Source organism: Chiroxiphia lanceolata, chromosome 9 (assembly GCF_009829145.1).
Source record: "Chiroxiphia lanceolata isolate bChiLan1 chromosome 9, bChiLan1.pri, whole genome shotgun sequence".
NCBI classification, from domain to species: domain Eukaryota; kingdom Metazoa; phylum Chordata; class Aves; order Passeriformes; family Pipridae; genus Chiroxiphia; species Chiroxiphia lanceolata.
The window spans coordinates 14,554,383-14,569,115 of NC_045645.1; the positions used below are offsets into that span (position 1 = coordinate 14,554,383).

The following is a 14,733-nucleotide window of genomic DNA, read 5'->3' on the forward strand; positions in this document are numbered from 1 at the left end:
GCTTTGGTACAGACATATAACTACGATACTCTGCCCTTAAATATGACAGGAAATGGTTAGAGACAACAGTTTAGTGCAAGCCCATTAGGACTAGTCAAATCTAATGAATTTTCATTCCCACACTGAGTGTAATACTATCACTAACTGATCCCACTAATTGTACTGACCCAACAGCTTAAAACAAGTCAAAAAACAGGTGACAAAAAACCACATTAATTGACCATCCATATCCCCCAGAAGTCATTCCACCCAGAGAAAAGAAACACTTCCCCAGATTAATCCTTTATTGTGCTGTCCTTTGTTATTATATTTTTCTTACACCTTTGAGTAAGACAGAGCATAAATAAACAACATTCATAGGTTTTCTCATATATCTTTTTCTGGCAGTGGTTACAGTGATTACACATAACAGGGAAAAGAGATCTTGGCAGCTGGGGGGTTTATTTCCTTCTGCCACACTTCCAGGTGTGCTATACAACTTCATTGAGAGCTTTGGCTCAGAATTCTAGCAAGTTTTTGTTTACTATGCCCATTTAGAGATTCACTTGATTTGGGGTTAGTGTCACTTTGTTAAGAAACTTTCATTGATTTCTCTCCCTATTCTGCTTGTCAGTATCCCAAACCACTCATTCACTGCCTACAGATTTTTGATTTCCTCAGTTGAAAGGTAAATCTTTCATTATGAAGGGATCAGAAGAAAAAGTCAGCAGTTTCCAGTAGCTGAGCTCTTTTTATTATTTTCTCTACAATTCCAAAATAAGCTTCCAGACAACTGCTGAAATGGATGTTTTCCCTCAGGCTGGAGACCCACAAGAGTGGCTGGACTCAAGCTTGTGGACTGGTGTGACATGGCTCTTGCCACAATACTCAGTCATTTGTGAAAAGCCCATCAGCATAAATTAGCAAGGATCTGTTCTGCATGAACTACATAAATAGAAATACAATGTATGCATACATGATGTTACTTGCTTTGCAAATGAAATTATGTATTCCTAGGTATAATACTTCTGTTAGTGATACTTTCTCAAGATGTAGTAGGGACCTGGACAGATGCCAGAAAAAGTCTAACAAGGAAATACATATGTATGTACATATTATATACATATTTACCTAAACCCATATATATATATGTATGAAAGCACTTTATTATCTCACAAATCCTCCTCAAACCTTTAAATTATTTATGGGGGTAAATACTACGAGAGTTTAAGACTATTGGTCACAGGCACATCATTTCCCTGTTTACAGCAGTTGCCTAGATGCTAGCACAGATATTGCATTGTAGTGAAACCAACAAAACGGGGTATTCACAGATACAGCTCATTGCCTTTTGTCAGAGAAAGCAAAGCAACAGCATAGAAACTATTTATCATTCTGCTGGGGAGGGGGGGAAACCTAAAAATAAATACTGTATTTTGCTACACTTAGTCAGCTACAACCTGATCACATCCAAGAAATTCTAACTCTTGCAGAAAAATACAAGTGATGAAAAAAACCGGTTAATTTTACTCTAACATCAAGTACAAATAATCTTATATAATAAGTAGCAGAGGTATTATTCAGAATATTCATTTATTTCAAAGTACACTGATTATGTGTAGAATAGACACTATTCTACTACCAGATTTCATGGCACATCAGCTTGTACAAGTCTAGATGCTCTGCATGCAATAGATACTCACTTTCTTCTATATATAATCAGCTGTGCAGAAGAGATAATTAAGTGGTATCCTGGCCCACCCATATTAGATCTCCTCCTTCTGGGTGAAACATGTGCCTGAGGCACGAATGGGTTCCCACCCTTATCACATCAGAAGTACATACTAAATCATATATTTAACAGATTATCTACTGGTCAAAAACAGGTCCAACCATGGGACTTCCTGCTGGAGAAGTAACCCACCAAACTATCTTTTGGGAACCTTAGTCAGTGGTCCTCCTTAGGGAGAGGATCCCTTCAGGCAAAACTTCCTTGTCTTGGCAGCTGTCAGAGATCAGTCAATGGCACTGTTTCAGGTTTTGGTAAAACAGAAGAGCTTGGACTTCAAAGTGACTGTTCAACAGAGTACCCTCAAGGAGTACAATCACTTGCTGCAGCTCTCTTCAGCACAATCTAGGAGGGAAAGGATGATTCCACTTATGTGGAATGAGCCTGGAAACATGCAAGTGTTCCTCAGCTGAAAGGAACAGTCAGATGTATTCCATCCCTCCCTGTGAAAAGTTCCCCATAATTTGTATGGGCACATGGACAGTACTGAATTTCTACATCAGTAGTAGGCTCTAGGGAATTATCCCACAGGTCAGAGATTTCCGCCTGGCTACTTTTATTTATGGGTGCTTACAGCAGCCCAGCAGCTTCCAAGTGCCACAGCACATTACTATGATAAGAAAAAAAACCCACCCTTTATGTTTCATGTGGATTGCAACTCTATTATTTAGAGTGACAGGTATAAAGGTATTTGTATCTATACCTGGAGAGAAGTGAATTCCAGAGACTGGAATTCCAGGATCATAAAAGCTTGGTACCAACAAATTTAGACTGAACAATTTGGAAAGACAAAAAAATAGAAACACTGAGATAAAACTTAAATCGCACAGGTCTTATGTCAAAAATTATACTCAGTCACTGTTGCTTAAGTCTCAGTCTTAGTTGCTTAAGAAAAATTATATATCTAAGACATCCATCTAACTCTAATGGCTGCCAGGCATTTATTTCCTTTCCTAGCAAAAATAAAACACAGGTTTACAATAAACTTATTTTTTCCCAGTAATTATTTATTAGACTTGTCACCATTTTCCCACTACCTTCAAGGACTTTGAGTTCTTTGTATCACACCACCTCAAAGGAAATGCTCGCAGAAAATAAAATTGGAAAGAACTTTGATAGGCTATTCTGTTAGTCTTTGTCCATGATTTCTTGGGTACTTCACTGCTTCCTCAAACTGACTGAAACACCTTCTTCAGAGTCCTGAAGAAATTAGTACAAGTTCAGCAGGAAAAGACCATATATGGAAATCTAAATGTCTAGGTTCACAGACATGTTGTACAACACACACATCACATTTTCCTTAGCCTTCAGTGTAACAAAACAAGATTGTTAACAAATTTGGGTGTGTGTTTATCTTCACTGCATTAAACAAATAAGCATTGTATTTCACAAAACACACCTTGTTCCTAACCTCACAGGAAAGCTCTTATGTTTATGTGCTTTAATAGTCCTAAGTCAATGTAATTTACACCAACCTGTAGGATGCTCCTGTATTATTTTATTAGGCTAATAGACATTAATGAGACACTGTCTCCCTGACACAATATCCAGATGCTAGGGAATCACATTAGCAAATTTTGTAAATCTGACTGCCTCTGAGCCAGGCAGTAGCAATAGGAAACACAAACAGTAAATACAGTTAAGTAACTGTGAATGTGATGTGCTTTTACACTTCAGGAGTGAATGCAGAGTGAATTACTGAATTTACTAAATTACTTCCAAGTTTGTATGTGTTTTGATTCAACTGTAACAGCAATTTTTCTTCTGACCAGGTGATTATGGCTAATTTATTTCTGCTTATTGGATAACAGTAACAACTAAGTAGCCTGTGCAGAGTGAGATATTTATGACTCTAACATAAGGACACAACGTAGAGAAATAGAGGCCTGGTATGACAAGAGAAACTTTGAGAAGCGGAGATGCAAGACTGGATAATAATATACTGTACAGGCATGTGATAGTAGTAGAACTCCCCCCAACTATGTATTAGTATCCTGCTTGTTAAAACATATAACAAAGTTTAATTAGTCATCAAGAAGCCTGGCCTATTAAACAATTTCTTTCTAGGTAATGTTCAGTGACAGTTATACCATTCAGCAATAAATAGTCAACTCGATAGCATATAACTATGTGTAACAGTTACATTAATCTCCTTATCTACAGATCTTCTGCTTGTGTCCTTCCTGTTCACAGCTGAGCAACACCTTATTCCCAAGAATGGCTTGGCTTAAGTCAATAAGCCAGAAGATGTACAACACTCAAGTGCTGAAGGATAACAAATTAGAGCCTGGATGCTTTCAGATACTATAGACTCTTAACTGGACCAGAAACTAGAGTAATTACTTTGGCTCAAGAAATACAAAGAAGTACTAGACCACCAGGTGAGCAAAAACTGTATTGACTAAATCCTACCAGTTTTATTGCCTATTTATTTACTGACCAAACCATTTCTGGTATGCAGTACTTTTCATATTTTCATAGAATCACAGAATAGCCTGGGTTGGAAGGGACCTTAAAGCTCACCTCATTCCAAGCCCCTGCCATGGGCAGGGACACCTTCCACTATCCCAGGTTGCTCCAAGCCCTGTCCAAACCCGGCCTTGAACACTTCCAGGGATGGAGCAGCCACAGCTTCTCTGAGCAACCTGTGCCAACATCTAATCACCCTCATGGTAAAAAAATTCTTCCTTATGTCCAAATTAAACCCTCTTTCAGTTAAAAACCATTGCCCCTTGTCTCATCAATAGCAGCCTCGGTTAAAAAAAAAACACAACACTCCACCTTTCTTACAAACCCCCCTTATATATGGAAAAGTTGCAGTAAAGTCTCCACAGAGCCTTCTCTTCTCCAGGCTGAACAATCCCAACTCTTTCAGTCTTTCCTCATAGAAACGGTGCTTCAGCCCTCTAATCATCTTCATGGCCCCCCTCTGGACCCGCTCCAACAGATCCGTGTCTTTCTTGTGTTGGGAATGCTGGAAACAGATGCAGTACCTTCCGGTGGGGTCTCACCAGAGTGGAGTGAAGGGGCAAAATTACCTCCCCCAACCTGCTGTCACAACTCTTTCAATGACCATGACACAACTGGTTTTCTGGGCTCAAGTGCACATTGCCAGGTCATGCCCAATTTTTCATCCATCAGTAATCCCACGTCCTTCTCTGCAGGGCTGCTCTCAAACCATTCAGCCCCCACCTTGTGCTGATAGTGGGGATTGCCCTGACCAAGGTGTAGGACCTTGCACTTGGCTTTGCTTGTCTTCAAGAAGCTTGAAGGTCCTCAAACCTGTCATGGCCCCCCTGTATGGCATCCCTTCCTTTTGGAGTATCAACTGCACCACTCACCTTGGTGTCGTCTGCAAACTTACTGAGGGTTCACTTGATCCCTCTGTCTATTTTGTTGATACTAAATAGCAGTGGTTTCAGGACAAACACCACTCATTACTGGTTTCCACTGGGACACTGAACCATTGACTGTAACTCTTGGGACAAGGATGTTGTGGAGGACATTATCACAGAACCAGGCAAAAGATGAAGTAGCATGCTAAGAGAGGAAGTTTTCACTCAAAGAGACCTATCTGCAATAAAAAACAACAGGGAACATACTACAAAGTGCTGCTTTTAAAATTCTCTCTCTGTTTTTGTCCCCAGGCCCCTACATTAATTCCACAGTGATTTGTTTTATGCAAAACTAGGATGTTAGCAAAATCTGGCATGGCTGAAGCTCTGTACCTAGGTTCAGCAGATGTGCTTAAAGAGTAAATGATTTATGCCACCTAAAACATGCTCTGCAAAGCCTAAATAAAGCGGACCAAATTTACATCAGAGGAAGAAAGGTTTAAGCCATCCGAATGTAAAGGTGAGTTTCACCTACTTCCAACACTTCTGAGTATATTAAAATATTAATAAAGTGTTAAATTGAGTTTCATTTTTGATATGAGCATACCCCACTCGTATGAAATCCAAACCTCAGAAGGTAAAATGAACTACATACCATGACACACAAGAATTTACCAGCAGGAGCTAAGGAGGCTTTGTCTGCAGTAGTGTCACAGCCAATAGCTTCCACACCATATGACACTGCTGTGGCTAAATAGCCCATTTTCCTTAGATCCAGGATGTCCTTCCTGCATGGTACATATGTGTAAATGGAGAAAATACCATCTTGATAGAAAGTTTCATAGTTCCTCAAAAGCTCTCCCAAGGGAAACAGAAGAACTTTCCCAGCTTGGGAACACAAACAGGTAGAATTCTTCTTAGGAGAAACTTGACATGCTCAGTTCATAGCAGTAACTAGGAATGACAATTATAGACTCAAGTTTTGATTGCACCCATTACTGGCAAAAGAAATCATAGGGAAGTAGTTCTTCCTAAAGAGTATCTAAACATGCAGATATAAAAAAGCTAGATGCATTTCAGTTGGGAGTAATAAAACTGGGCACTTCATATACTTCTCAGTGTTTCTTAAAACAGCAATAAAGTTTTTTTTTAAGATGTCATCATCCATCTGGCCTTCAGTGTGCATTTGCAAGGTAACTGAACTGCAGTTCACTGCTACAGGAAATTCCTTATTGTACAATCACTGCTGAGAGTCTGATTCTGTGATGAAGTAAAAAATAATTTTACCATAGATTTCAACAGACGCTTATAGCACTTAATACTGCAGTCACATGAAAGAAAAGTACTACTTTGGTTAAAAAATAAAGATCCCACCTGTCAACCACAGACTTGACTCATCTACTCTAAAGAATCAGACTGATGACACAAGTTAAAAGACCAAAACTTTGAGAGGAATTTGTCTTTGTCATTTATAAATGCTGAAACTTTGAGGAATCCTTGAGATTCCAAGAAGAGTAGTTTAGGACATCTATAGCCCTGAAAAATATACCTGCAGGCTAATAAATAACCTGTTACTGGCAAAGACAACAAAGTCAAGAGAATAACTATTACAGCAAGCTAATTTGAAAGGAAAATCATATTATATATGCTCAATTTGAAAATGCTGCACTTTCCGTTTTGTAAATCCTTAACATTACATGATCTAACGGAGGAAAGAACCTTGCTTCCCAACACAAGACTAGAGCAATTGCTTAAGATTTCTGCAAATGTAGTAACATGATACATGCTACCACTAACAAAATCCGCACATGCAAATGAGATAAAAGGAAGCAAACACACTCATGAAACAGCTCAAGTAGCAAAAATTCTAGTCAGAATAATTCTTCAAAACATTGCCCTCCTCCCTGAAGTTGAAAAAAAAAAGAATGACCCTTTCTTACCCTTGTAACATGCTTTGAAAATGAAGTTTAAAAATTATTTTATTATGACAATACAACACTTGGTATCTCCTGTCATGACTTTCTTAACAGAGTGTTCTTGCTTACAAATGACAAGTAAGGAAGCATACGTAGCACTTTGAACTCTATTCAAAAGGTGTTTTCCCCTTTCTGAATACTGTGTTCCTGCTCTTCTTTCAGAATAATACTTCCACACCTCTTTCTGCCATCAGTGCTGAATATCTATGGTCCTAGGCCTGCTCTCTCTCTGCAGTAACCTGCAAAACCATTTGAATTCCATAGGAGTAGAAATACGTTCTCTCATAAGTTAAATGACTCCAGACTCACCAATTTATTTTCACCTTTGAAACACTTTCTCTGTGGCTTGTTTTCCCTCCCCATTTTCTTTTTCTGAAGGAAGACAAGCCATGGATTTTCCTTTAGTCAGATCAACGTTCAGACCATGGCAATGAATTAGAAAACAGGGTTTTCCGAGGTGCAAACCACAGCACGCCTGTGGTACGGAGGCAAAGGCTTTACCAAGCCGTGTTTAGCCATTTGTGTAACTCGGCCCATTGCAGGAGGCCTTCGGGGCTCCCGGAGCTGCAGCCTTGTTTCAAGGCGGTTTGCTCATTCTGCACGTTTGTTTTGCCATGGAAATCTCGCGCACACTGGAAGAGGAAATCGATTTTGTAGCAACACCTTCGAAGAGGCTAAGAGGCTTTGCAAACGCCGTGTCCCCTGTCGCAAATACATCACAAGCAGCAGTTAAAGCCCGACACCCAAACCAAGTTCTGCCCCCGGTGACCTTCCCGGGCGTCGGCTGGCAGGACCAGCCAGGGCGCTGCCCCCGGGAGCTGCCGCTGCCCGCACCCCAAACACCAGCAGTACGCAGGTACCACAGCCCCACGGGCTCCGCCTCCGGCCCGGCGGCTCCCGCACAGCCCGCGGCCCCCGGCCCCGCACATCGCCCCGCGCACCCCGCGGCCCGGCCCAGACCGCGCACCTGCCGCCCGGCCCCGGCTCCGCTCCGCCCCAGCACGGGGACAAAGCGGCCACAACGCACCTGTTCCCGCGGCGGGGGCGGCGGCAGAGGCTCCAGCCCTGCCCGCCCCCATCCCTACACCCACGGGCTCCCTCCCCGAACCGACCGTCCTGCCTGCTCCGGGCCAGGTGAGGTGCTGCGGCGTCCCGGGGGCTCCCTCCGACACGGGGGACTCTGCGCCCCCCGCATTCGCCGAGGGAAACAAACTCCGGCCGGCTCTGGCCGCCGCTGCCCGCCGGGCGGATCCGCGCTGTAAACAGGCCGGAGGGCGGCACAGGCGCCGGCCGCCCTCGCTCCAGCACCGGCGCTCGCCCCAGCACCGGCGCTCGCCCCGCCGTGCCCCGCGCTCACCGTAGAGATGAGCGGAGGCTTCGCCCTTCCTCGCCATCGTCTCCCGGTGCCCTCCGCGCCGGCACTGCCGGGGTACAGCCAGGGGCCCGGCGCCTCCGCCCGCCGCTCAGCGCGTTCTTTGTTGCCGTGAAGGCATGAGAGGCGGCGGCGGCCGGGCAGCCTCCCGCTCCACTCGGCTCCGCTCCGCCCCGCTCCGCCGCGGCCGCCCGCAGCACCGCCCGCACCCACCCTCCCGTCCCGCCGGCTCCGCCGCGACGCCTGCGCCGACCCGCGGGGGCGGTGCCGGTGCCCGGGCCGCGGGGAGGGGGGCGGGCGAGGGGCGCCGGGACGGGCCGCGCCTCGCCAACTTCGCCTGGGCCCGGCGGCAACTTCGGCATCCGGCGGGGCTGTACCTGGCGGGCCGGTGTCCATCCTCCCGCACCAACCGCCGCTGTCCGCAGCCGGGTGCGCTGCCCGCCTGTGCCCGTGCCCTGCGCAGAGCCCGGAGGTGTTGCCGCTGGTGGGAAGCGGCCGGCCGGCCCTGGGGCCGCTCGCCGCCCTCCTGGGCCCCGCCGGGAAGCGCCTCCCTTGGCGGAGCTGTCCGTGCCGCCCGTGCTGAGCGGCGGGCGGGCGGCGGCCTCGTGCCCGGGCGACCAGTTGCACGGGCGCCCGGGGCTGGGGAAGGGCGAAGCGCTCGGGTGTGACCACCGACAGCCACGCGTCTGCCTCCCGACGGGGGGAAACAGGTTGTTTCGGGCCGGGGGCATTTCCATGATTCAGTCAGAAAACAGTTTCAGTCCTGTCAAATACAGATTTCTGGTCGTAAACTTTCCTTCAGTTGACATCCACCTCCCTTTGTTTTATCTGAGTGGGGTAATAGCCACTTAGGAGCAATTAGTCTGATTGCTGAGTTTCTTTCACAGTTTTGACAGCACAAATCATTACTACAGCAAAGGACACTGTATTCAGATGTCATGTTGCCATTAGTCTGTTGTCACTAAGTAAAACACACGTAACATTTTGTATTATTATTGTAACATATTGTAACGTATTGTATTATTACACATAACAGTATTCTGAAATGACAGAGGTGCACCTCTAGGCCATCATTTACATTTTCAGATATGAGCAGTTTGAGAAAAAGTTACTTTCCAAGGCTTGCAAATAAAGGTACCCTTTCAAAAGTTTGCTTAAGACCCTCAAAAGCACATGATTCTTTTATTTATGAGTCAATTAACGTGCACAGACCATGGAGGTTGCTGCTATGCTTGTATCGAAACGTAAACCAATCATATATGCGTTAGTGCCTCCTACAAAGTCAGTACATCATCAGGTCTTGCAGTGCTCACTGCCTTGGCTAGTTACAAGAAAACTAAATCAGGCATATGTAGCACTTTATCCATCCTCCCAGAGGTCTCAGTCCAGGCCAATTGCTCTAATAATTACTGAATTTCACATATGCAGTTTCATCTGCTAGTAGAGGAAGTACTCTTCTTCCCCCTCCTCCTCTTTGAACTGTGAGAGTTTATACTTTGAAATACAAATTTTTTTTATATTTTAAAATGAGTACTTGCTTCGTCCAGTCATCCCACTTCATCAGAATATTACCTGGGCAGAGATTTATGATTCTGTGCACTGCTGGTGGTTTGCAAATTTAATGAGAGTTCTTTCTTAACCTAGTCCCCCTATCCTCTTAAGCCACATACTTAGCCTAGCTACCTAAGATGTGTGTTTCCACCTCGTGGAAAATGGATGACACACTTCACTATCTAAGAAGAAATCCTAATTTCATCTCAGTGATGATGATGAGGAGAACAATTCAGACAACCTCACCTATAGAAGAAAGAACTTCTTGTGTCTAAGACTGAGTCAAACATGAGAAAAGCAGCATAGGACAGCTTTGTAAGAAGGAAGGAGGTTTGTTAATGCCTTCTGGCTCGTTCAGATAAGGCACAGCAACCTAAAGGCAGCAGGGCATGACCAGAGTTGCTAGTCAGAGCTGATATAGCATTCTCAGGGAAGCTTCAGTATTGTTCTACAGCTCCATGTTCTTCTCTTCCCCTTGTGCAGAGGGATGTATCTATACATAGCCTATGTTCAAGAATAAACATTGGAATCTCAACAGTAAAAAAAACATAGGTAATAGTTAGTATAGCCTGTTCTACAAATAAATATATCAGATATCAGAGATATCACATACTAGATTGTGGGGTATATATATACAATATATACATTATATGTAATACACAGCATATACAATGACTTAATTGTGTCTATATTATTGTGTATATATTATACAGTCTATATATTATAGTATTATATTATTTATTATATACTGTATTTAACATATGTTATATTTAACATATATGCTCTCTATATATCCTAAAGCATATGTTATAGTTAACAGAAGATAGATTTAAATAGATAGATAGATAGATAGACAGATGATAGAGAGATGTAGGGCTATGTCTAACAACCAGAGATAAGGTTTTGCTTACACAGCACTTCCAAGTTCTGGCAACAAAAAAATACTCACATGCACTCTAACAAAGTTTTTTTTTCTGTCTTTCTTTTCATTAGGCTTTATAGAACAATATAAAATTATTACTAACAATAAGAAGTTAATGTAGAATTCTGCAGGAGAAGAAGTAACTTTTAAATTGTTTCTAACTACCAGAACCAAGGAATAACTTAAAAATACACTAAAATAAAATAGAAAACTTGCTAAAAAGAATGCAGAAGGTTAGACTAGTGCTAAAAACTACAAGACAGGTATTCAGATACATAGGAGGTTATGTAAGGAGAACACTTTGAGAGACAGCACATCATCTTTGTATATTCATGTTTCTCAGAAGGGCCTGAGAAATGGCAAAAGGAAGTCAGCATGACTATATAGAACGAAAAGGGCAGTAGCTACAAACAAGGAGGAATATTTTGATAGATTAAAGTTGTGTTCAAATTAGTAAATTATAAGGGATCACAAACTTTGGCAGGTTAAGTGTGAAAGCACAGGAAGGCAGACCAAAAAAGTGTTTAAGCATTAATTTGCAAAAAGTGTAGATGCTAAAAAGAATTCTTTTTTTTTAAAGGCCAAGAGGAGGAAGAGAATATGTAGAGCCAGTATTTTCTTTAAACCTCATATGCATATATAGACTTGAAGGTGATAAACATTTTCAACACTTTTGAAAAGACTTCTGATGAAAATCCAGAAAACTGCAGACCTACTGAAGACCTTCCAAGGAGTTGGCAGACACAAAAATGAGGGAATACAGCTGATCTTCAGGTTATTTGGATTTCTGAAAACATTCCAGAAGGTTCCTCATCAAAAAGTTTTGAATAAAATAAGCCACCATAGAGGGAAAAGAAAAAGTCCTTCTATGGCTAAAAAATGTCAGAGGGTGTTAGGAGGGTCTGTCACTTCTTGCAGCTCCAGGACCCCTCCTGCCCAGCTGCTGGAGTCCAGGGATGCTGGAGCCTGGGGATGCAGGGTCCCTGCCCAGGCAGGGGGACAGGGCTGCCACCTTCCCATGTGCAGGCCCAGCCAGTAGTGCAGCTGAGCACATGTCCTAGAGACACACACAGGGGACACTGACTCGGCCACTCGCAGTGCCAGTGACGAGGCACCTACAACAGCACCTCCACACAGACCCACCCTCAGCTCCAGCACAGAGCACAGGCAGCCACAGCCTCTCCTCCTCTTGTGCTGGCAGAGGCAAAAGGTGACTAGTGCAGGCACATGCACGAGACTCCTTGGATGCCCAAGCACATGCACATTTGCCCAGCACACCTGCCCAGATCCCAGCCCTCTTCCCTGCCTCAGGAGAGCCGACTTCCTGGCTGGTCCAGCTTGATGATGCTGCATCACCCCACAGGCCCTCCACACTCAAGAGCACCACAGAAAATTCAAGTTGCTTTTTATTTCTAAAAGGAAGGTTCATTAACAAATGGTAAATTACTGTTCATTGTTAGCAATTTAAAAAAACAACCTGTGAACCAGTCATAATTAGTAATAAACATAACACTTCACCCTAGAATACAGATGCTAACTTTAAGGAGTGAGCCTTCTGGTTCCAGCCAGGACAGTGTTAATGTTTGCAGTAGCCAAGAGGGGCATGACCACTGGGGTGGGGGGAAGGGGGACATGAGGTTCAGGGGTTTCTTCTGGTTGGGGTGGTGTGGCTGGATCAGGTCAGGCTCTTTGGTGAGCACTTGCATGTGAATCACTCTCCTCTTTCTTGTACACTTTGTTAATATTGTTGCTGTTCGTTTTCTTATGTCATTGCTGTTTCCAGTAAATTGTTCTTATCTCAGTCCACGATCTTTACCTTTTGTGCCTCCAATTCTCCTCTCCATCCACAGGGGAAGGGGAAGGGAGAGGAGGGAGTGGTGCATGGTTTCGGTGGGAGAGTAGCATTCCTAAACTATGACAATGAGATGCACTTTGTAATGTAATAATCTTACAGTGTTTACTTGCTGATTTATACACATCAGCAATAAGCAACATGCATTCTGCTGGTTAGTATATAAGAGAGTCTTCTAGGTTAATAAAGCAATAAACTGTGCAGTATACAATTTTTACTGTAGTAAAAGTGATCAGAGGAATACTAAATAAGAAATGTGACACAGTGGTAAGTGTTTGAGAAAATAAAAAAGAAAGACAGATGCTGTATTTCTTGCTGCTGTGAGAAATGCCAAAAATTCTAAATACACCTTACAGAAACTTCTATCTATTGTCACTCCTTATGTAAATAATTTTGAACCTCACAGTTCAAGTGGTTTAGGCTTTGAGAGATAACCTTGCCATCTTTCACACCCCTCTGTTCCTAAAAACTTAGTAGACATGGACCACCTGGGCTTTGAATTTTCCTCTCCAGACTGGCTTGGTAAAAATTATGTTGACAATACATTGCCAAAAAAGTTCTCATTCCTTTATCCAAGGAGATGTAAAGAGAGGCAGTGAGAAAATAGTTTGAAGGAGTGGTGGAAGGTGAGCAAGGATGTAGCTTCAGAAGTGCAAGCTGCGTTAAACAGTGACCTTAATGAGCAGTTGGTTCTTGTACCTTACCCCAGATGCTCCTCTAATTTAGCAGAGATGTCCTTGAATACCTTTGTCTTGGCTCCATGCATTCTTTCCTTCCTTTTTCTGGAACTTCCATTCTTTAATCTCTACAACACTGCAAGAGATCACAGATAGTTAAGTGACTTTTTAATACAGAAGCTTGCTTCCAGAAAGTACAGACATCTGTCTTCAAAGGCAAGTAGCAAATTTCATATGCAAAGATGCTTCTAGTGGAAGGTAAACCTTGAAAATAGCAAATGTTACTGTGTATTCCTGACTCAATTTCCTCAACTGGACAGTTTCAGACAACAACCTTCCCAGACTCTGTCTACATGAGCAGTTCAGTTCAGGTCAGGAGTGTAGTTCTGAGGTGAGTTTCCCAATTGTCCCCACTTAGTGTGCCTCACTGGATTCACAGAGATATTTCAAAGCACATGAATTGATTTTTGGATTAAATTTACTGGAAGACATGATCTAGAAGGAGTGCATCCAATGTGTTCCAACTACTTAATAGGGGATACTCTATCAAGCCTGAAGTAAAAACCCTTTAAAATGTTTATCAGGTCTATACAACCATTTCATTTTATAAACCCAACAGTATTTCATTACTTCCTGATGTCACCATTCCCTCAGTGTACTGATTTATTCAGTCTCCCTACCTTAGGGATGTCCTCAACTCCATTCCAAGCTGTCTCTTCACCTCAGTGCAGAAAAGAGCTTATTTACCTACTAAAGGGCTATGGATCCTAATCTCAAAGGCATCTAGAAATAATATCTAATTTCTGAGCACTGTAGTATTTAAATCACTTCCTGCAGCTAGTAAATATGCTTAGTCTATAACATCCTTATCAGTCAGCTGGGTTTATCAGTCAGCCTATTCCTGATACACCTCCAAAACATGAGTTTATGATTCCTTGAGGCGCAAATTACAGTAAAACAGCTCCCAGGAGCGCTTCTGCTAACAGGTGGATGATGTAGGTGCTTGGAGCCAGCCTGCGAGACTCGGCACACAGACAGCAAAGCGGCCGAGCCTGGGGCCGCCTTCCTTTCGGCCTCAGAAAGTGAAACACAGACCCTGCCCGTGTAGGTGCGGGTGGGCCGCTCGCACCCTCCTCGCCCCCGAGCCGGGCCGGCCGCAGGACGGAGCACTCCCCCGCGGAGCAGGGCTCTCTCTCCCCGCTCAGCGGGGCGGTCCGGCCCGGGCCCGGCCTCCCCCGGCTCAGCGGGCGGCCCGCGCAGCACCGCCCCGGCCGCCCGAG

At 43.7% G+C, this 14,733-nt stretch overlaps 1 protein-coding gene and 1 long non-coding RNA gene across 4 annotated transcripts in view; both read right to left on the reverse strand.

Annotated features, from left to right (window-relative positions):
• SLC44A5 (solute carrier family 44 member 5) overlaps positions 1–9,041 on the reverse strand; it is a 71,104-nt gene extending 62,063 nt beyond the window's left edge. Inside the window, exon 1 of one of the 2 annotated variants that reach the window (XM_032697113.1) lies at positions 8,829–9,041. In XM_032697113.1, the coding sequence (XP_032553004.1) occupies positions 8,829–8,847 (19 nt within the window). In that variant the 5' untranslated portion in view covers positions 8,848–9,041. Of the gene's footprint in view, positions 1–8,436; positions 8,666–8,828 lie in introns of those variants that run through there. The other variant, XM_032697112.1, reaches the window with a different exon arrangement.
• A 392-nt stretch (positions 9,042–9,433) lies between these two features.
• On the reverse strand, positions 9,434–14,697 carry LOC116791284. 2 transcript variants are annotated; one of them, XR_004358675.1, is made up of 3 exons: positions 14,549–14,697; positions 13,481–13,589; positions 9,434–10,506 (listed from the first exon to the last, which is right to left on the reverse strand). It is a non-coding gene; the product is annotated as an uncharacterized LOC116791284 (long non-coding RNA). The 2 variants fall into 2 exon arrangements; XR_004358674.1 differs by having other exon boundaries at positions 14,405–14,697.
• Between the last annotated feature and the right edge of the window lie 36 nt (positions 14,698–14,733).